The following is a 24684-nucleotide window of genomic DNA, read 5'->3' on the forward strand; positions in this document are numbered from 1 at the left end:
CACAAATTAATAGTATCAATTAATTTTTTAATTGGATCAATTAATTTTTTAATTGACTGTCAATTAATTGTTTAATTGATACTATCATTTCTGTGATTGAAGACATTTCAATTAAAAAATTAATTGGATCAATTAATTTCGTGATTGAATCAGAAAAATATTTTTTTGTGTGTAGTCTCGTGAATTTGTCGTGAATTACGTGAATTGTCGTGAATCGTGCGTGAACATGAGTCTTTAAAAGTAGTTCGTGCGTGAGTACTAGTTTTCATTTCGTGCGTGAGCGAGTACTAGTTTTCATTTCGTGCGTAAGCACGTGAATGTGTGTGAGTGAAATTTCAGTCACGCACACACCTCTACTCGAAAATGCGTATTTTCGTCGATTGCTAAAGAAGTTTATTAAAATGCATTTTAGTGCTCACCGATATGTCTACAGTCTATACTTTAAAATAACATCGAGAAATAAATCGAAATTAAATAGGGAGTTAGAGTTTGGTGTCGTTTTCGAATGTCCTCAGTACACTGAAAAAACAGTGAACCCACCAGGAAAGAAAATTTTAGTTAATTCTAGAAAAAATAGCAGATGTTACGACGATTTCACAAAACTAAGTAAATATTTTTCGACAAATTCAAGAAAATTTATTAGACGTAATTCATTTTGTTCACTTCTTAAAGAAAATTTCGATTTTTGAAGGAAAAAAAAATGGAGCTAAAAATTGCAAAAATGTCTTGAGTAACATACGAAGTTCATCATGGCCTCATTATTGGTAAAATTTAAAAATTTTAAGAAATTCTGAACTATTTTGTGGGAGATCCGAATTTAGTTAATCTTTATGCATCATTTGTGTATAATTTTTTCCTCTGTTTTAGTTAATTTAACTAAAGTACGCAAACGAAATAATTCCATGAACTAAAATAGAATTAAATCTGCTTTAGTGAAATATAGGTTCCCTTTTTTTGAGTGTAGTGGACATCGGTAGCGGAAAGATTATTGGAACGGAATATTTCGTTATTTTAACCCTTTCACTACCGATGCCCACTAAGAAGGACATTCGAAAAAGACACCAAATTCCATTTTCCCACTCAGATCGATTTATTTCTCGATGTTATTTTAAAGTAGAGGCTTTAATCTAAATAAGCTATAAATATTTTCCATATTGGTGAGCAGTAAAATACATTTTTATAAACTTCTTTAACAATAAACGAAAAATACGAAAATTTGAGACAAATTTTCTACTGTATGTTTCTAGTAAATGGACATTCATACAAAAACTATAGCTGATACTTTTTCGGGTTCTTTTTTGTATTTTTTCTCACACTTTGAAAGATATTTTAGGCCAAACAGCGCTTATTTTCGTAAGGCCATTTGGTCACAATTCAAGAATTAAATTTTCAGAACAAGCTCATATAGCTCTTTAAGTAATTGAGGTAGGTTCTCAAAATGACAATTTTTGTTCTACATGCTGTTAGTACAAGTAGAAACAGAAGAAAAATTAAAGTTTTTAACATTTATTTTGGTAGTGAAAGGGTTAAAGAAATTTATTCTTCAAAATTAGTATAAAAACATTCGTATATTTATAGAATGCATTGCTTGCTTTCTACTTTTTTACTTTTTATGGAAAAGTTTGAAACTGTTTAATAAAAAGTTTCGTACATTTCTTGAACCTTTTTGTGAAAAAGTTTCCTATATTTTATGGAAAGAGTTCATACTTTTTCGGTTCAACGATCAATTTTCGTACTATTTATGAAGAAATTTTAACGCTGAATGAGTCGCAAAATATTCAAAAATTCGTAAAAACTTCTTCAAGAAAATCATATGAAGAAACTTTCCATGAAACTACGAACTTTTTATGAAGAAAATTTAATATTTCGTAAAGAATAACATTTACGAAAAATAATGAAAAATTCTTTTAGGGAAGAATTTACAAAAAATGTTTCATAAAACAAAGTGACTTCTTTAGATGTACCATAGGATGAGGGGTATATTAACTTTGTCATTCTGTTTGTAACTCCTTGAAATATTGGCCTTAGACCTCATAGGGTATATACATTTTATGCTCGTGGTTAAATTCTTAGTCGATATAGCTTTGTCCATGTGACCATCTATTGAAATCATGCTAACTTTCTAATTCGTAATAAAATTGACTTACCCAAAAAAGTTTTAGTAAAAAAACAAACGAAATTTTCTCAAAAAAAAATCTATAACAAAATTTACAAAATTTTTTGAAAATTAAAATTTCGATAATAATAATGTCTAAAAACCAGAATGTTTAGATAGCGTAATTTATCATTTGACCAAAGAAACCCATATTAAAACATTTTTTGATTCTGTATATGATTCTGTAGATCTCATATAATTTGTGGCATTTGCACCTAATGTTACAATAGCTGAGTGTTATTTCCCACCGAGTTGGAAATGATTCAAGTTTGTTTTTGTAATATTCCCATTAAAATAATCTATGGAAATGTTGAGCATTTTTTTGGTGTGTCACATTTTGTTGTCTTTAACTTTTGGTTCTCGTCGACGCGTGTATTCTATAGAATTTGGATTTTTTTCTCCCAAAATTATACGAAATGCATTTGCAATTATTAGTCGTACGGAAAAGCTCAATTTGTAAAGACTTTGCATTGTTTACTTAGTGTAAAATAGGAAAAGTTTAAAGAAAATATTTTGAAACAATTTTTTTCTGGAATAGTAAAATTTTGAATGAAATATCAAGAAAATTCAAAATGAATTTAACACGTAATTGTTTAATAAATTATTATTTTTTATTGTATATAATATAATTATATAATTATTTGTTTTTTTATTGTTACAGGCTCTATTATGTTCCATGTGAGAAGACGACCTGCGGACTCACAGCCAAGGCGACGTAAAAAGAAACCTTTAGGTGCTTCAAATGGGGCCAATAATATGTCTCAAGACCGGGAAGGTCCCATGTTGGTGGAGGTTACACACAGTGGAGATGGTGGAAGGCGTTTAAAATTAGGCAATGATCCGATTGAGGTAAATATAACAGATGCAAAATGGAAAAATAATGGGGAAATTAAATGAAAATTAAAATGTAAATGTATTTTTGTGAAAGTGTTGGTTGGCTGATAAGTCCCCGGTCTAACAAGGAAAAACATATTTAATTCGTTTTATTATTCAACATAGTTCCCTTCAAGAGCGATACAACGATTATAATGACCTTCCAATTTTCTGATACCATTTTGATTGTACTCCTTCGGTTTTGCCTCAAAATAGACCTCAGTTTCGGCGATCACCTCTTCATTGCAGCCAAATTTTTTCCCTGCGAGCATCCTTTTGAGGTCTGAGAACAAGAAAAAGTCGCTAGGGGCCAGATCTGGAGAATACGGTGGGTGGGGAAGTAATTCGAAGCCCAATTCATGAATTTTTGCCATCGTTCTCAATGACTTGTGGCACGGTGCGTTGTCTTGGTGGAACAACACGTTTTTCTTCTTCATATGGGGCCGTTTTGCCGCGATATCGACCTTCAAACGCTCCAATAACGCCATATAATAGTCACTGTTGATGGTTTTCCCTTCTCAAGATAATCGATAAAAATTATTCCATGCGCATCCCAAAAAACAGAGGCCATTACTTTGCCAGCGGACTTTTGAGTCTTTCCACGCTTCGTAGACGGTTCACCGGTCGCTGTCCACTCAGCTGACTGTCGATTGGACTCAGGAGTGTAGTGATGGAGCCATGTTCCATCCATTGTCACATATCGACGTAAAAACTCGGGTGTATTACGAGTTAACAGCTGCAAACACAGCTCAGAATCATGAACGCGTTGTTGTTTTTGGTCAAATGTGAGCTCGCGCGGCACCCATTTTGCACAGAGCTTCCGCATATCCAAATATTGATGAATGATATGACCAACACGTTCCTTTGATATCTTTAAGACCTCTGCTATCTCGATCTACTTCATTTTACGATCATTCAAAATCATTTTGTGTTTTTTTTTTTATGTTTTCGTCGGTAACCACCTCTTTCGGGCGTCCACTGCATTCACCGTCCTCCGTGCTCATTTCTCCACGCTTGAATTTTGCATACCAATCAATTATTGTTGATTTCCCTGGGGCAGAGTCTGGAAACTCATTATCAAGCCAAGTTTTTGCTTCCACCGTATTTTTTCCCTTCAGAAAACGGTATTTTATCAAAACATGAAATTCCTTTTTTTACATTTTTTTCACAATAACAAAAGTTGCTTCACAAAAGACGCTCTATCTCCAAACTAATTGACTTACAGACGTCAAATTTTGACACGAATCATTTGAAGGTTGGTACTATATAAAAATAATTGCATTTAATACTAGCGACGCCATCAGGTTGGCCGATAAGTGACAGACCGGGGACTTATCAGCCAACCTGTTACCTTTGCTGATTTCCGTTTGTAAAATGTCGTTAGTCTCGTGAATTTGTCGTGAATTACGTGAATTGTCGTGAATCGTGCGTGAACGTGAGTCTTTTAATATGCATTTAATACTAACGACGCCATCTATGTGTCAGAACGGGGACTTATCAGACAACCTGTTAAGTTATCAATAACGTCACTACCGAGGATTTAAAGTGTATGCCAACACAAAAAACTCGTAAAAAGTATGAAACCTCCGCAGGTTTTGGTGCCTATTGTACGGTAGAAATTAAGCGATGAGCCTCCTTTTTAAGTCATTCTTAGTTGAGCTAAGTGTTGGCTCCTATTGGAATGTCCATGGTCTGCGGCCGAAATATTTGTCTACTCAGGGCTCCAATACTGTGTTTAGGAGTTAGTTCCCGAAAATATATGGCTTTCATATTGACCCCATAATCGGAGCGATCATCGGCCGTTATTGCGGCCTACACCATTGCCATCGACGGCGCTTGAGTTCTGGTGGCCAATCGAAGGAGTACATTTTCAGCTGATCTCTTTGGGCAGTAAATCCGATCATTTTGTTTGTTCATAAACTGGTCAATTTGGAGCGGAAAAAAACATATACGGTAATAGGCCACTTTTCGTGCAAGCGAAGCAATTCCTTGGCTCTTGCCAGTCTAAGCTCGATGAGCTCTTGCACTTTTTGGAACTTCAATGGCTCTAGTAGAAACTCATTTTTTTACTATGTGTTGCTTACGATCTCGGAATATATTTAGCTTGCTAGCAAGTTTTCTACCACTGCGGCGTGGATTTCGATCAAATCTCGCTTCCACCTTTCGGATTTCTTTCTGGTGTTTTTAACGGTTTTTTATCCAGTTTGTAGATATATATATATATATATAAAAATAAAATGAACTGTCTCTGAAATAAATCTAACAGCTAAAGTTAGTTTCAATACATATCAGCCACCCTGTAAAACTGTTATGGCAATCATATCTATACCATCTTAAGTTAAGGAACTTAACTTCTCTAAATTTTTCTATTAAAATTCCCATCGAAAATATTTGCAATTTAACGGTTAGTTAAAGCCGAACGGGGCTACATGAAAGTGGCCAATAAACGATCAAACTTAGTCTACATTTCATCGCTTTTTATTATATATTTATTTTCACTATACATTTGGGTCATTATTGAGAACATATGGTTTTTACTCTCTCATATATTCAATGAAAATTTTTTACACATTTGCATCTTCTCTTGTTTCAGGTCGGATCTGCCAATACAAATTGCCTACAACTTTTTGGTCCTTCGATACAGGCCCGTCACTGTCTGATATCACTTGTGGAAGGTGTTTGCACTGTAACACCACTGCATGCCGATGCTTTGACATTTGTGAATGGTCATCATATATCCCAGCCTACAATTTTACATGTAAGTAAATATCATCAGTACAAATTAAAACATCCATGAATTTTTATTATTCACCACCTGTCAAAATTCCCATAAGGTTGTTGCAAAGGCAAACACGAGTATAGATGTGAGGGAATATTTGGATATTATGGATGAGTGAATTAGTGGTATATTGAGTGGTGATGGCTTGTGGCATCATTGAAATCGGGAAATTTTTAATGGAGTGCCTGAGTGTGAATGACACATGGGAGCCATCAAACTCTGGATGGGGAATAATGTTGGTATGGTGACTGCTATATTTGTATGGATTCATGTATTTGATGTGGTTTTATTATAAACGCGTGCGTGTAAACATAAATTTTATATGAGTTTTAAAAAATTCCATGCCATTTCCAAAATAAAATATTTGAAAAATTCACTGTTGAAGATTTTGGGGCAATCACTCACCCAAGTAGATTTACATATATGTGGAAGAGGTAATGAAATAATAAAAATATTATTCAAGGAGAATAGGAGTGGCAGAAATTGTGAACCTTCTAAAACCTGGTTTTAAATTATTTGAGTTTTCCACTTCCTAGTCAAAGGGATTCATTCATATAATGCTATTTTAGTTCTATCATTAAGTTCACTAATTTTCATATATATTTCATATATATATAGTATAATTTCATATATACATAGTTTCCCTTTTAGTTTTCTACTTTAGTTTTGATTTACCTAGTAAAAATGTCTAACCTTTAACATTTCCAACACCATTAACTCTTGTACTCATCCTCAATTACCACTCCAAATGGCGTGATATTAGAACATAGTAATAACTACTTTGACCACTTTTCCATTATGTATTTTGAGGACTTTTAATTGTTTTGACATTTAAATGAACAGGATTTTGTGTTAAAAGCTTATATTTGTGGATGCATATAAATAGAAGGAAATAATTGGAACACAAATAGAAAATCTTTAAGAGAAAGATTGACGTTAGTACTTAGGTTGTAGGAGGAGACCATAATTTCGTTAAAGGGAAGTGGTAAGAGGAAATAGCCCAATTGTAGATCGAAGGTTTATATGCTTGTTTATGGAATTTTCCATAAATCAATGTCAACTTAAAAATCAAATTATTAAGAACTCTTTTTTCTCTTATCTAGTGATTTAGCGATGTCCGTCCTCTGTTGAAATCATGCACTGAAAATACAGTGAATCTACCAAAATTTTTCTTAATTAATTAATTTTAATTTAGATTATTTTTAGCAAACTTTAAATAAACATTATTACGAGGGCAGTTCGGAAACTTCTTAGCCTAGCACAACAAGCGCGGTATAAATAGAAAAAGTTAAGTGTTTTGGAAACTTCCATCTCTGTTATGAACACATGTTAAATTTTGTTTCGATCTGGCAACTCCTTCATATAGAAACAGGTGTTCAAAAAAGACGCATTTTTTTACAATGGAAACATTAGAAATGCGTGCTGTCATTAAATATTTACATACAAAAGGTTTATCGGGACAAGAAATTCATAATGATATGGTGAATGTGCTCCTTCATATGCAACAGCAAAAAATTGGGTTGCTGAATTTAAACGTGGTCGTACAAGCATTGAAGATGAACCACGTAGTGGACCTCCAAAAACAACAACAACAACAGAAATTGTAGCCAAAGTGCATGATATGGTATTAAATGATCGACGAATAAAAGTGCGTGAAATTTCTAATATCATGGGCATCTCAAATGATCGAGTCCATTTAATTTTGCATGAAGAACTACAGATGAAAAAGCTTTCTGCAAGATGGGTGCCGCATTTTTTAACAGTCGATCAAAAACGCATAAGAATTAATTATTTCCTCCGATTTTTAGTTCAAAGTACGCAAAAAATTATTAGAGTAAAGGAAACTCTGTCCAAAAATAATATTTCCATGAACTAAAATAAGGTTAAATTGGCTTTAGTGAAATAGAGGGTTCACTTTTTTTGAGTGTGCTAACTTCCGAACGAAACAAACTATTGGCTTGAAACTTCGCTCAAGTACACCCTCAAAAAAAATCGCTTCTGTAACATATACCTCAAACACATTTTGCTTCAAGCATATATATTTTCAGGATTGGTCCAAACAAAATATTGTTTGTATTGTTCAAACATATTATGTTTCACCTTAGGGTATACACTGGTAGTAAAAAAAGTTAATAAATTTTTTTTTTGTATGGATATATTTTTAAGGCGCCAATTGGTTACTTCCATTATTTTACTTGCAGCATACTCTCTAGGTCTCTCTTTCTAAACACATATATGTTTATAGGCTATTTCCAAATTAATATAGGTTTGCATCTAAGCATATTATATTTACAAGCATTTTATGTTCCAAACATAATATGTTCTAACATATTAACATATATGTTCCAAACATGTTATGCTAGTTTATGAACATTATATGCTTACACTTAAAAATATTGTGTTAAAAAATTTGAGTTCCAAACATATAATTTTTACACCCAAACATATGAAAAACAGTATTTTTCGTCCGTGTAGTTGTGATTGATGTAGGACGGATGGTATTGCAAATAGGCAGTATTGGGCAACTTTTATAAATCGATCCCCAGATTTGAAATAAGGAGCCTCCTGAAGAAGAGAAATTCCATCTGATCCGTATGAAATTTATTATCCGATTTCAGTATACACACTTTCAAAAAATTCTTTATTTCATGACACTCCAAAAAAAGTTTTGCATGAATTCAAAGATATTGATCTTCTGTTAAGGTGTTGGTATTGAGCCAAAGATGCGGTCTCATTAAAATTAAGGCATTTTTTAGGAAGCCTAGATCCTATAATATGAAAATTAGAATACAGATACCATTTACTAAATTTTGATTCTGTTTTGGCGATATATTAACAAAGCTATAAATAAATATCAGTATAAAAATCCAAATGTTATGTAAAAAACAAAATTCTTAATGTCAAAAAAACTTTAAACCAAGTATGCAACATCTTCAAAATAAGTCTTAACCTATATGTGAAGCTTTCTTTATCGTAAATCCAAACATTCAACATCTCAGTTAATTTTGAAATTATTTCTTTAAATCCAAAATGTGTTTTTTTTAATTTACTGAAAAAAAAAAAATACACGACTTTATCTCAGGGACTCAAATTTCATAGAATCGTGTCCTAATTTAAGAAGAAAAAAAAAATTAAAGCAAAGATTATGAACTTTCTAAAAAAAATTTTATTTTAAAGAAATTTTCCCTTAATATTGCTTAAGTTGCGTTTGCTTAAGCTTAGGATCCTTCTTTTATATGGGGTCAGTATTTTTTTTTTTTTTTCAGTGTAGACTCAATATGGACTAACTTACAACTTAGAAGACAATGTTGAGGAGTTTTAATATATCTGATATATAGCTTATGGCATACTGTTACCACAACCTAAACAATTCGAATATGGATGACAGTGTGTAGTAGAACTTTGTACGTAATCCATGATGGAGGGTATACTCAAACAAATTTACTTGGATCCAAGACCAAAGATTTTTACCTTCTCTTAAGGATTTTGGTATTGATTCCGAGCCAAAGATGCGTCTTCTTTAAAAAAAAGACATTTTTAGCGACCTATCTAGGAGCAATAAAATTGACATTAGGATTCAGATCTCATTTGTCGAATTTTCATTTTACTTTCGCGGTATATTAATAAAGCTATTCACGTACAAACAAATGCCAGATTAAATATGCTAATTATAGCGGATCCTCAAAGTAAAAATGTTTTCTGAATTCCAAAAAAACTTTAAACTTTAAACCAAAGATGCTAAATCCTCAAAATAAGTCTTAGCCAATATTTGAAGCTTTTTTATCTTAAATCTAAAGATTCTATATTTCAGTTAATTTAAGGACGATTTCTTTAAATCAAAAGTGTGTTTCTTTATTTTAAGGAAAATGTTCCTTAGTTCAAAGACATGCGCCTCTACCGGGGGACGCAAATTTAATGAAAAAAAAAATTGAAGTAAAGATTATAAACTTTTTGTTTTAATAAAAATGTCATTATTTTAAAGAAATTTGTCCTTAATATTTTGTAAATTGTGCATCCTAAAATTTAAGTTGCATAATCTTTAATATCACGTAAATATTTTTTTGAGTGTACATAAGATTCTGTTTGCCGCAACTCTCGGCCATATATACTGTTTGTTTCAGTGTTTTGGGGGAAAATTACATGAGGTAAGTGTAGTGATGTGAGCGGGATTCAGGGGTCAAGTTAAATGAAGGGGATATCCACTTGACCATGGTAGGCTTGGGCGGCTGGAGGTTTCCATCTACCTCCCATTTGAGTTAAATCTGTGTTTTGTGAAGTAAAGGGTGATTTGTTAAGAGCTTGATAACTTTTAAAAAAAAAAAAACGCATAAAATTTGCAAAATCTCATCGGTTCTTTATTTGAAACGTTAGATTGGTCCATGACATTTACTTTTTGAAGATAATTTCATTTAAATGTTGACCGCGGCTGCGTCTTAGGTGGTCCATTCGGAAAGTCCAATTTTGGGCAACTTTTTCGAGCATTTCGGCCGGAATAGCCCGAATTTCTTCGGAAATGTTGTCTTCCAAAGCTGGAATAGTTGCTGGCTTATTTCTGTAGACTTTAGACTTGACGTAGCCCCACAAAAAATAGTCTAAAGGCGTCAAATCGCATGATCTTGGTGGCCAACTTACCGGTCCATTTCTTGAGATGAATTGTTCTCCGAAGTTTTCCCTCAAAATGGCCATAGAATCGCGAGCTGTGTGGCATGTAGCGCCATCTTGTTGAAACCACATGTCAACCAAGTTCAGTTCTTCCATTTTTGGCAACAAAAAGTTTGTTAGCATCGAACGATAGCGATCGCCATTCACCGTAACGTTGCGTCCAACAGCATCTTTGAAAAAATACGGTCCAATGATTCCACCAGCGTACAAACCACACCAAACAGTGCATTTTTCGGGATGCATGGGCAGTTCTTGAACGGCTTCTGGTTGCTCTTCACTCCAAATGCGGCAATTTTGCTTATTTACGTAGCCATTCAACCAGAAATGAGCCTCATCGCTGAACAAAATTTGTCGATAAAAAAGCGGATTTTCTGCCACTGATTTTGGTAATAAAATTCAATGATTTGCAAGCGTTGCTCGTTAGTAAGTCTATTCATGATGAAATGTCAAAGCATACTGAGCATCTTTCTCTTTGACACCATGTCTGAAATCCCACGTGATCTGTCAAATACTAATGCATGAAAATCCTAACCTCAAAAGAATCACCCTTTAGTTGTAAAGTTGTTTCCTTTTTTTTGGTCCTTTTGTTTATTTTATTGGCTACGGTCCTAGTGCGAAAATGATGAGTTGGGACCTGCCCTGGGTAGACGATTAGAGCTAGCTGGTGCTCGAAATCATTTCTTTCTACCGCACAAAAGGTCTCCGTAACAATATGGAAGAAAGTATAATTTTTTTCTGTGTATTTGCAGTCTGATACAAAAAAATATTTTTTTTTTGTACAAACACCTAACGACGAATAAAGGTGTGCTCTCACACATAAGTTTATATCAGTTGCAGAATCCGTTTATCTCTGTCAATCGTTATTTCCTCTTTATAAAGTAACACTTTCCCATAATTTCCATTTCAATTGGCAATTTTCTCCATTCCTATCATAGTTTCATATCAATACAAGATGACGAACGATGATGTTCATCATCATCTACGGAAATCATTGTTTTTGCCAATAGGCAGTATCGATTAAATTGATCCAGTGTACTTTTTTTCAAATCAGTTTCTGGATTTGTTCTTCATTATTTTGGTTACGGTTCAATGATCTTTTGTAGAATGATAGAAATAGACAAAAAGGCCTACACATAAATCATAGAAATTCACATATGTGCCTGTTCCAATTATCCAAGTGCGTGCAAAATTTAATCATTACCCTCATAGTCTAGAAAAATTGCAAAATTCATTTGTTTTTGGGTGTGGGAATATGTGAGCATTCAAATGGAAACTAAGTGGCCTACAATTTGGTTGTGAACTTATTTGATGGGAATTTAATATGAATTAAAGAAATTTTTGTCGTGTGCACAACAAATTTTCTTTTCTACCAAACGAAATTTTAGGTAAACTTAAATTTTCTTTAGTGAATTTTCATTTCCAAAAATAAACCCTTTGGGAGACAATGTTGCAATGAATTCGAAAGAAAAAGAGGCTCACAAATGTTTCATTTCTCCGAAACGAAATTTTAGACAAATTGAAGTTCTCTTTTGTCATTAGTTAATTTTTGTTATAAACAAAAACATTGGACAACAAATTTTTGTAGTTAGTGAAAAAAAATAAAGAAAATAAACCCTTTGGGAGAGGGAGCCACCGTGGTGCAATGGTTAGCATGCCCGCCTTGCATACACAAGGTCGTGGGTTCGATTCCTGCTACGACCGAACACCAAAAAGTTTTTCAGCGGTGGATTATCCCATCTCAGTAATGCTGGTGACATTTCTGAGGGTTTCATAGCTTCTCTAAGTGGTTTCACTGAAATGTGGAACGCCGTTCGGACTCGGCTATAAAAAGGAGGTCCCTTGTCATTGAGCTTAACATGGAATCGGGCAGCACTCAGTGATAAGAGAGAAGTTCACCACTGTGGTATCACAATGGACTGAATAGTCTAAGTGAGCCTGATACATCGGGCTGCCACATAACCTAACCTAACCTAACCTAACCCTTTGGGAGACAATGTTGCAATGAATTCGAAAGAAAAAGAGGCTCACAAATGTTTCATTTCTCCGAAACGAAATTTTAGAAAAATTGAAGTTCTCTTTTGTCATTAGTTAATTTTTGTTATAAACAAAAAACATTGGGCAAAAAATATTTTTTTGTAGTTAGTGATTTTTTGTCATAAAAACAAAAAACTTTGTCCAATGATGTTCTTTAGGGATGCCCTGAATTAAAATTTTGTAATAGAGAAAATACAACAATGTTGCCATGAATTCGAAAGGAAAAGAGCCTCACAAATGTTTATTTTCTCCGAAACGAAATGTTAGACAAATTGAAGTTCTCTTTTGTCATTAGTTAATTTTTGTTATAAACAAAAACATTGGGCAAAAAATATTTTTTGTAGTTAGTGAAAAAAAATTGTGTTTTTTAGGGTTGTCATGAATTACATTTTTGTAATAGAGAAAATACTTTTGTGGCAAAAAAAGAATTTTTCTTGATATAAAATTTCGCTTCCGAATATTTTTTTGTTTTTGCAGAAAATCGCGTAGTAAAATATATGACAATATTTAAAGTTTCCATCAAAAACTTGCTCGCTATAGAATTTTTAGATTTTTTTCATAAAAACCATAATTTTAAATTAATTTTTTTTTATTCTAAAATTTTGACTTTAAATTTAAACATGCTGGTATTGTTTATTGATTTAATTTTGTAATTTATGTTAACTATAACAAATTATATGACTCACATTTACGTAGACAAAAAATTCCATGTTCGATGTTTCTTTACAAATTAATTTGGAATTCAAATGCTGCATTATAATGAAACGAAATGAAAACAAAAGCATCACTCTGACTTTAACGAGGGGTGGCATGTATTTACTACAACAACAACAACAACAACGACAATAGCAACAAATCGATCTACAACAACAAATGGATAGAGAACAACATCAGCAAAAATGTGTTTAAGAATATAATCGTGTATATCGCTCCCAATACCGCGAGAATCTAATAAATGAATTCAAATTTAAACGATGTTGCCGTTGTCGAAGATATGTGCGTCTGCATAGTTTGATGTGGAGAAACCACACCATTTGTTTACGATGGCCGTATGTTAATTACGAGTTAATTATTTATATTAGTACATTTGTACAAGAAAGGAGAATGAATCGGGTCGCAGATTAACCAACAAGAAGTGTTAGCAAGTTCACTATGCTATCTCATTCAAAATAGAAATAACAGCTACATGTTATGTGTTCTATTGAGAGCATATTATATCGCTTACACGTCACTAAAGGCATTTGCATCGTAGTTTATTAAAAAAAAAAAAAAAAAAAAAAAAAAAAAAAAAACTTGTTACTAATACACGTAAAGAAAATTTCATTAAAATTGAACCAACGATATTTTTTCGTTGATAAAACTACACAGAAAAAAATATCACCAAAATATTTCCAATTAAAAAGTTAATTGAAGTTGAAAATTTTTTCAATTAATAAATTAATTGATACAATTAACTTTTTAATCATGATAGAAAATTAAGTTAATTAAGTCAATGATTGAACATTTTAAAATTTTTAATTAAAAAATTAATTGATACAATTAACTTTTTAATCAAATTCGGAAGACTAATTCAGTTAAAAAAAGTGCTGATTTTTGTTTTAATTTTTAATGAAAAATGTATTTCAACCAATCATTTGTTAATCCAAATAAAAACTTTAAGCCAATTCAGAAAGTAATTAAAAATAGTTACCTTTTTTAATTAATAAATTATTTGAGTTTTGCAATCAACATCAATTAAATTTTTAATTGAATCAATTAAAAAATTAATTGAAATTTGCTGAAAAAAATCAATTAATTTTTTAATCAAGAATTTTTTCTATGCCCAATTAAAACTGTGATTGATACTATCATTTTTGTGATTGAAGACATTTCAATTAAAAAATTAATTGGATCAATTAATTTGGTGATTGAATCAAAAAAATGTTTTTTTTTGTGTGTACCCATAAAGAAAATTTCAATAAAATTGCGCAAACGATATTTTTCATTGATAAAACTTTACATTTCAATTAAGACAATGAACATGTTCGTTAAGTGAACGATTTTTTGTATTTCTCAATTATTACATTACAATTAGTTCTGTTATTTTTATAAATATTGAAGTCTATTAAAATTAATTTTTTTTTTAATATAGGACCTCTATAAGGCGTATCGTTATTTATAATAAAGAACAATTTCGTTATATTGTATTTTTTTTGCGTTGGCCTAATTTTAATGACACACACAAAATAATATTATAATTTTAGAATTTACAATAAATTGCGGTTAAAGAAAATTTTTAAGTTCAACTAAATTTTTGTTGATATAACAAAATTGGTTGCTAATGTGACAAAATATTACTATAATCGTAATTGTTGACATTTGAGCTAACAACGTAATTTGTAACGTTGTTAGCTCAAATTTCAACATAAATTTAATTGTATTGACAAGAAAATTCGTTGTTTTTTTTTGTGCATTTTGTTAATTTGGGAGCTCAAATTAAATATGAGTTTTGTTTTCAAATGTTTCAGTTTTTTTTCGAATTAAATTGTAACAAACTAACCACAACTTTTTATCATCTTTCTGGCCAGTGTTGCCATTATTTTTTTGGCTCTTCTCCCCAAATTATCACGTTTTCGTCCCCAAAAATCCCCAATTTAAATCAAAATTCCACACAAAATTCACCAATATATTTTTGACATTTTTGGCAAAAATAAAGAATTAGGCTCTTCGGTGGAATATTGGCAACGATTTATTTATTTATTAAACTCATAGTAAATAAAGGGTGATTTGTTAAGAGCTTGATAACTTCTTTTTTTAAAAAAACGCATAAAATTTGCAAAATCTCATCGGTTCTTTATTTGAAACGTTAGATTGGTCCATGACATTTACTTTTTGAAGATAATTTCATTTAAATGTTGACCGCGGCTGCGTCTTCGGAAAGTCCAATTTTGGGCAACTTTTTCGAGCATTTCGGCCGGAATAGCCCGAATTTCTTCGGAAATGTTGTCTTCCAAAGCTGGAATAGTTGCTGGCTTATTTCTGTAGACTTTAGACTTGACGTAGCCCCACAAAAAATAGTCTAAAGGCGTCAAATCGCATGATCTTGGTGGCCAACTTACCGGTCCATTTCTTGAGATGAATTGTTCTCCGAAGTTTTCCCTCAAAATGGCCATAGAATCGCGAGCTGTGTGGCATGTAGCGCCATCTTGTTGAAACCACATGTCAACCAAGTTCAGTTCTTCCATTTTTGGCAACAAAAAGTTTGTTAGCATCGAACGATAGCGATCGCCATTCACCGTAACGTTGCGTCCAACAGCATCTTTGAAAAAATACGGTCCAATGATTCCACCAGCGTACAAACCACACCAAACAGTGCATTTTTCGGGATGCATGGGCAGTTCTTGAACGGCTTCTGGTTGCTCTTCACTCCAAATGCGGCAATTTTGCTTATTTACGTAGCCATTCAACCAGAAATGAGCCTCATCGCTGAACAAAATTTGTCGATAAAAAAGCGGATTTTCTGCCACTGATTTTGGTAATAAAATTCAATGATTTGCAAGCGTTGCTCGTTAGTAAGTCTATTCATGATGAAATGTCAAAGCATACTGAGCATCTTTCTCTTTGACACCATGTCTGAAATCCCACGTGATCTGTCAAATACTAATGCATGAAAATCCTAACCTCAAAAGAATCACCCTTTATAAGAATAATAGAGCATAATCTAGCATTATATACTTAGGCTATCAGCTAAGCTAACAAGTTAAAAATTGGAAAAAGTATAATATTTATTGTCAGCTGCAAACAGATCAAGATTTCGAAACACAACACCAAGAGACCGGCGACGTTCTCATGGCCTCGACGGTAGTTCGAGGCCATGTATTTATGGATGAACATTTATTTCTAAGTACACAATCAATAAAATTGGGTGATAGATACATATGAAGGTGAACCATCATCATTTCTATATTTATGGAATATATTGTCCAAATCAGTGATGAACACAGATAACAGGTCAACATTTAGGGTCGATACTCACTAAATGATTTCACAATTGTAGACAAATGTCTTATCCTAGCTGAGTAAAATTATAAATTAGGGCTTGGACCACCAAAATTAAAATTAAATTATTGCAAACTTGATTTATTATACTGAACGGATTTCGAAAAGATCCCAAAATTTCGTCCCCATTCACGAAAAAATATCCCCAATACTGGCAACACCGTTTCTGGCATTACAAGGATACCACAATAAAAAAACGACTCATCTTTTCCGCGAATCAATCGAAGCTTCCTCGTAAGAACGAAAATGTTGATCAGAAATTTTCAAAATGTGGTCGAGCTTTATTATGCTACAAATTCAATTTACAGTGCTTTCCGAAATATTGTGGCCATTTATCCAATGCACGGATCAAATGTATCAATTGAGTTCGACGCAAAGCTCTTGTGACCGTTTCCCTCACTTGCAGCAGCCCATAGTACACTATACCCAGCTGCTGCAACTAAGAAAAAAGAGCATAACCTTCTTTTCATGGTTATTCGTTTCTGCCGTCGATGTTGAGGCATAACAGAGTTTACCATATGATTTTTTCGCTTGGAAAAGTTTCATTTTGTTGCCTTTTGGGATACACAAAAATTATTACGAGCCAAAAAAACTGTGCTGCACTTCGGGGAAATTACATATACTGAAAATAAAGATATGGACTCAGCTTGTAACATGAATATACTTTCAGTATACAGATTTTTGCTGATTCAATCACAAAATTAATTAATCCATTTTTTTTCAAATTGAAATTGCTTCAATCACGAAATTGATTTTTAATTTGCAAATATTTTGGTGATATTTTTTCATTATAATGTCTGATGCACATATCCCAAACAACACGATCTACCATAATTTGCGCACTCTATACATAAATAGCTTTGTTATTATATCGCAAAAAGAAAATGAAAATTCAATATAAGACCATTCTTATTCATGCTAAACCATTCACTAGGCGAATATTAAACTGATCATCCATGTCGTTGAGATATTTGCAGCAGTCTACGTTTTCAAATTTAGAAACTCAGAGCCCAAGAATTTTATTGTAGGTTCGATGTCGGAGTACACGCAAAAAAATAATTCTTTCCTCCCAAACGAAATTTTAGACAAACAAAGTTCGTTTCTCATTTGCTTTTCGTTGAAACGAAGTGTATTTGGAAGAAAAGTGATAAACGTTTATTCTTTTCCAGGATGTAAACTCAATTTCATAAAGACTAATTAAAAAAAATTTTTTTCTGGCTAATTGCATTTTCCCTCACATCTTTCTCACTTCCACGAAGTTTTTTAGTTCTTTTTCTGTAATACAAACAATGTAGAAAAAATTATACGATTTTATAAATTTTTTAATTTGTTTTTTTTTTTTACCTCTCGCCTGGACGGAGAATCGAACCGCGGACCATGCAATTTGTAAGCCAACACACTATCCACTGAGCTATGTAGCCGTTATTGACATCAATAGACAATTACCCATATAAGTTATATTTATATAGCATAGCTTGCGGCGCCCACGAGCTGATTAAACAAAGTTTATTTAACAGAAAAATACATTTAGTTGGGCACCGTGGAGCAGTGGTTCCTACGTCCGGCTTGCATGGCAAGGGTCGTGGGTTCGATCCCTGCTTCGACCAAAGTTTTTTGTTTTTACATATATTCCAGATATGGTCGGAAGATTCCGAAAAAATGTTCAACATTACATTCTACTATATTAAATTTTTACTATGAACTTTAAAATGTGTCTTATTAAAGACCTAAAGTCAGAAAAGAACAGTGTTTGAGATAAACGAAATGGACTGTGTTTTTGGTTCAAAAATATTTTTTTTTATTGAAAAAAATAAAAATTTTGAAACAAACGAATTTTTTTGGTGATGAAAATGTATACTTTTCGAAGCAATTCAAAAAACTCTAACAAAAGAAAAACGTTTTCGGTACACGTTTTCCAAACGTTTTTTTGCTTTGCGTGTAATTTGCATGCAAATATATAGATTAAACATTTATCAAATGCTTCATTTTGAAAAGACCTCACCTTGAGCCCAAAAAATAATTTTTTTAGCGCTATGTTAGAATATATGAAAAACACATTTAGTTTGTCCCTTTACAGAAGAGACCTTTATCTAAAAATTCTTTTCGTTTTAAATGATTTTCTATATTCCTAGAATTGTTTTCTACTTCCATAATATTTATGTGATTAAATTCCGATTAATAATGTTTTATCAATAACCAGATAAAACTATTGACAAATTAACTCCAAACATCCCACACATTACCAGGAGGATGGACCATAGTGATCCATCAATTTTCCATATAAAATATATTTATCATACTCCCCCTCGACATCCAACATCAGACATCAGAATGTCATTAATGCAATGAACAATATTGTCCGTCCGGCCCTTAATCCCCTCCCAACAATTTGCCGGTCATCATATCTGCGATTGTTGTTCTTGTTGCTTATACTCTCCCAAACAAAAATCGAAATAAAAAACTCAAGCAAAAAACACGAAACAATCATCATCTGGCCGTAATAAAGGCGTTTCGTAGAGCAAACGCCCCTTGTTTTTTTAGTCGAATTTTAAAATTAGTGAATGTTAGACGTGTCTATGGGGGATTTTTTCATGTACGATTGAGCCTAATCATCCTCATCGCATCGTCGTAACAAATAAATTGTGGCGCTTGCATTTTGTTCCTAATTAAATCATGTAATAATTAATAAAAATTAATTCTATTAGCAAAGGCAAATGAGGGAATACAGAACTAAAGACATCTCTCATGGGCCTATGAAAATTCAATTTTTTTTTTTTTAATTTTTTTAAATGTTATTTCATTGTTCATTTATAGAACGGTTCCGTGGTCATGTTTGGTCGGGTGGCATCCTATCGTTTTGTGGATTCCCCAACGGATGGCCGTTACAATTTGGCCTTGTCCCAGTCACAATTGGACTCAGCATGTCTCTATGAAAGGTGAGTTTGGTGCATTTCTATAAAATCCTCTTACACATTGTCTTCTTATAACAAAACATCCCAAAGAGAAATGTTTTTTCGAAGATAAAAAAAAATACAAAAAATAATTTATGTGCATATATTTCGTGTAATAATAATCATCGTCGTCACCATCATCATCATCATCAAGTGTTGCTAAATGCTGCTATAGCTTGTTGTTGTTTTTTATGATTTTTTTATTCTCATATATGTGTGTGTATGAATGTTTTGTTATAAACCAAAAATTTATGTTGTAACATTTTATTTTCTTTTTTTGAATTTAAATTTTAACAACGACGGTGATAAGAAATAATGACAAAAATGCTTTTTTTTAAAGAACCAAAAAAATATACAATTGTGAAATTGCAGTGGTTTGTTCTCGCCCTTAAAAAAAAAATAATCTTACAAATAAAAACATAAAATTAACTTCTTGGTTTTGTGGTTACATTCAAAATTTGTTGTTTATGGAAAAAAATCAAAAAAATCTTACAAATAAAGACATGCAATAACTCTAGATTTTGTGTTGTGCCTAAGATTTGTAATTTTTTTTAATGGAAAATGCTATAAATCTTATTTTCACAAAAATTTCCAGTATCAACATTATTTATGGAGAGTGCCAGTATTTTACATGTGTTTTAATCTTCTATTTGGTATAGCATCAAAATTCCTATTTGCAATTCTAAGAAAACATTTGTATGTGTTCTCAGAAAACCATTTTATTTTTAATTGAATGACCTAAATCAATCTGCTGGAAATCTAGTACAAGTCGTTAGTTCCCTTTTGGATTTATTGCTAAAAATTAAAAAAACAGAAGAATATGATGAATTTAAATCACGGAGAAATTATTAATGATTCGTTTAAATGGTATATACACTAAAAAAAAAAGTTTACTTGGATCCAAAGATTTTGACTTTCCTTTAAAGATTTTGGTATTGATTCCGAGCCAAAGATGAGGCTTCTTTAAAACCTATCTGGCTTTAAATCTAGGACCAATAAAATTAAAATTAGGATATAGATCTCATTTATCAAATATTGATTCTCTTTTCGCGGTTTATTAATAAAGGTACTCACGTACTAACATATGCCAGTTTAAAAATCTAAATTATAACGGATACTTCAAAGTAACAAATGTTTTCTTAATTCCAAAAAAAAAAACTTTAAACCAAAGACGCTAAATCCTCAAAATAAGTCTTAGCCTATATTTGAAGCGTTTTTATCTTAAATCTAAAGTTTCAATATTTCACTTAATTTAAGGACAATATATTTAAAAAATGTGTTTCTTTACTTTAAGGAAAAATAGCCTTAGTTCAAAGACATGTGACTTTAACGGAGGGACGCAAATTTACAAAATGAGTGTTCTAAATTTAAGGAAACAAATTCTTGAAGCAAAGATTATAAACTTTATTTTAATTAAAATTTCATTATTTTAAAGAAATTTGTCCTTATAATTTTTTTTTGTAAATTTCGCATCCTAAAATTTAGGTTGCGTAATCTTTAATATCGCGTAAATATTTTTTTCAGTATATGGCTATAATTAAAAACAATATATAGTGGGAGTAGTACATCGAATCATCGATTTCCGACCCTATATCTTGACCAGGATAAAACTATTAATACGATCTAGTTTGTCTGTCTGTCTGTTATAATCACGTTTATCTCTTATAGATAGAAATATCATTCAAAAACTTGGTTCCGATTCTTTGATATAGCTTAACTTTTTGAGGGCGAAATATACGATTCGCTTAAAAATTTGAATCTTCGAAAGTAATTAGCTTGTAAGGAAAAGCAAACAGTTGATACACTCGCTGTCATGGTAGAAAATAATGTTTTCTACGTTTAATGGGGCCCAATTATGTCAACCAACACGGTCCTATGATCGTTTTACCCATAAAAAGGGTGATTCTTTTGAGGTTAGGATTTTCATGCATTAGTATTTGACAGATCACGTGGGATTTCAGACATGGTGTCAAAGAGAAAGATGCTCAGTATGCTTTGACATTTCATCATGAATAGACTTACGATCTGCCACAACGTCGAATTTTCAGTGAATGGGCCCTAGAAAAGTTGGCAGAAAATCCGCTTTTTTATCGACAAATTTTGTTCAGCGATGAGGCTCATTTCTGGTTGAATGGCTACGTAAATAAGCAAAATTGCCGCATTTGGAGTGAAGAGCAACCAGAAGCCGTTCAAGAACTGCCCATGCATCCCGAAAAATGCACTGTTTGGTGTGGTTTGTACGCTGGTGGAATCATTGGACCGTATTTTTTCAAAGATGCTGTTGGACGCAACGTTACGGTGAATGGCGATCGCTATCGTTCGATGCTAACAAACTTTTTGTTGCCAAAAATGGAAGAACTGAACTTGGTTGACATGTGGTTTCAACAAGATGGCGCTACATGCCACACAGCTCGCGATTCTATGGCCATTTTGAGGGAAAACTTCGGAGAACAATTCATCTCAAGAAATGGACCGGTAAGTTGGCCACCAAGATCATGCGATTTGACGCCTTTAGACTATTTTTTGTGGGGCTACGTCAAGTCTAAAGTCTACAGAAATAAGCCAGCAACTATTCCAGCTTTGGAAGACAACATTTCCGAAGAAATTCGGGCTATTCCGGCCGAAATGCTCGAAAAAGTTGCCCAAAATTGGACTTTCCGAATGGACCACCTAAGACGCAGCCGCGGTCAACATTTAAATGAAATTATCTTCAAAAAGTAAATGTCATGGACCAATCTAACGTTTCAAATAAAGAACCGATGAGATTTTGCAAATTTTATGCGTTTTTTTTTTTAAAAAGTTATCAAGCTCTTAACAAATCACCCTTTACTATAGGTAAATGATGCCTACCGTCTCAGCTATTTCGCACATCTTTAATCTGCTGAAGACATTTCATTGAAGAAATTTAAATGTCTTCAATCACAGGAATGATAGTATCAATAACCAGAGTCAATTACAAAATTAATTGATATTATTAATTCTTGTGATTGATTTTTGTCTTAATTACAAAATTTGTTGAATCAATTAATTTTTTATTTTAATATTTTTGAAAATGCAATTAAAATGTTGAACATTTTTTCTGTGAATACGAGATCGTTAATTTTTGTCACTTTATCCTCTTATGGTAGCCGTTTTCGGTAGCCATTAAATAATATTAGATTGCACCAGAAATTTTCTTCGATTTCCATGCGATATTACTGTATTATTAGAATGTACACTAAAAAAAAAGTTTACTTGGATCCAAAAATTTTGACCTTCCTTTAAGGATTTTGGTACTGATTCCGAGCCAAAGATGCGGGTTCTTTAAAATAAGGAGATTTTTTGCGACCTATGTTATCTGGTTTTAAATCTAAGATCTATAAAATTAAAATCATTTATCGAATTTTCATTCTATTTTTCCGGTATATTAATAAAGCTATTCACGTACAAACAAATGCCAGTTCAAAAATACAAATTACACACAAAAAACCAAATTCCGATTCAATCACGAAATTAATTGATCCAATTAATTTTTTAATTGAAATGTCGTCAATCACAGAAATGATAGTATTAATTAAAAAATTAATTGAAAGTCAATTAAACAATTAATTGATCCAATTAAAAAATTAATTGCTACTATCAATTTTTGTGATTGATTTTTGTTCCAATTAAAAAATTTGTTGAATCAATTAAATTTCGTGTTGTTGCATTACTGTGCAACAAAACGAAATAAAAATAAGATTAAGGGACTTGTAATTATATGAAAAGATGATGTACAGTGGGAGAAAAAATGATTCAACTTGTAAGAGAAAAATTCCCAAATGTTTTCTACATAAGCAGTTAGCATAAAGAGCTCAAAATTGAGTTATCTCTCCCAGCCAGATCTATACTAAAGGCTGTGGAAAGATTCATTCGCCCGAATCGAAACATGTACAGTCCAGGCGTGTATAGATTTGTATCTGGCGTTTTCTTTTCAATGACTCTATTAATCATGTTCCTTAATCTAAATCTGTCCATAAAGATCGATTAATAATTGTAAAATTAAATTAAATTTTTAATTGAATATTTTGTAAAACTCAATTAAAATTTTAATTGGAAAAATTTTTGTGAATTTTTTTTCTGTGTATGACGGATACTTCAAAGTAAAAACTATTTTCTTAGTTCGAAAAAAAAAAACTTTAAACCAAAGATGCTAAATTCTCAAAATAAGTCTTAGCCTAGGTTAGGTTACGTTAGGTGGCAGCCCGATGTATCAGGCTAACTTAGACTATTCAGTCCATTGTGATACCACATTGGTGAACTTCTCCCTTAGCCTATATTTGAAGAGTTTTTATCTTAAATATAAAGATTCAATATTTCAGTTAATTTAAGGATGATTTCTTTAAATCAAAATTGCGTTTTTTTGCTTTAAGGAAAATTTGTCTTAGTTTAAAGACATGCAAATTTACCGAATAGACGCAAATTTTCAAAATTTGTGTCCTAAATTTAATTAAAGAAATTTTTTAAGCAAAGATTATAAACTTTCTTCAAATTAAATTTTAAAGAAATTTGTCCTTAATAGTGTGTAAATTGCACATCCTAAAATTGAGGTTGCGTAATCTTTAATATCACGTAAATATTATTTTCAGTATACCACACGGGTCCATAAACTGCAACTGCAGTTTATGGGCCCCTCACCGAATTACTTAAAATTAATATATGTTGTGTCATTCATACCCGGGGGAAGTACGCGGGTCTTGATAGCCCTCCAAAGGGTCAATAAAAACTTGATATATCTCTTTTGTTTTTTGCCCAAATTTGGTATCATATGAAAGCTTATTCAATGCACTTTTATACTATACTAGCGTAACCCGGCCCGCTTCGCTGCGCCTTCCGAAGAGTATTTGGAGGAACATTTTGCGTTAACTTAGTCAACTATATCCTTCGTGCTGAAAACAAATTCGTCCCTGTAAATTTCAAGTAGATCGGAGATGTTTAAATTTTGCTCTATTGTTTTAAAGGGACGTCACTTTCCCCGATACAATATCGACAAACACCGTAGTGAATAGCACCCCTAACCTTCCCTGAAAATTCTTGAAACTTTCCTTCAAGTGTGGGGCAAGGAAGGTTGCCTCTTCGTTCATAACCTTCCCCCACTGCTTTTGTAAATTTCAAGAAAACTTAAATTTTTTTTTTTGCAGTTTTAGAGGAGGACCTCCTCCCCGACCAAATGT

At 32.2% G+C, this 24684-nt stretch overlaps 1 protein-coding gene across 5 annotated transcripts in view; it reads left to right on the forward strand.

The window, feature by feature from the left end:
• The window catches only part of cno (adherens junction formation factor afadin), a 223118-nt gene that overhangs the window by 172067 nt on the left and 26367 nt on the right, over positions 1-24684 (forward strand). For 4 of the 5 annotated variants that reach the window (XM_075289177.1, XM_075289174.1, XM_075289178.1 and 1 more), the window contains exons 7-9: positions 2817-3004; positions 5622-5786; positions 19356-19477. In XM_075289177.1, the coding sequence (XP_075145292.1) occupies positions 2817-3004; positions 5622-5786; positions 19356-19477 (475 nt within the window). Of the gene's footprint in view, positions 1-2614; positions 2741-2816; positions 3005-5621; positions 5787-19355; positions 19478-24684 lie in introns of those variants that run through there. The other variant, XM_075289179.1, reaches the window with a different exon arrangement.

This window comes from Haematobia irritans, chromosome 1 (assembly GCF_050003625.1).
Source record: "Haematobia irritans isolate KBUSLIRL chromosome 1, ASM5000362v1, whole genome shotgun sequence".
In the NCBI taxonomy this organism is placed as follows: domain Eukaryota; kingdom Metazoa; phylum Arthropoda; class Insecta; order Diptera; family Muscidae; genus Haematobia; species Haematobia irritans.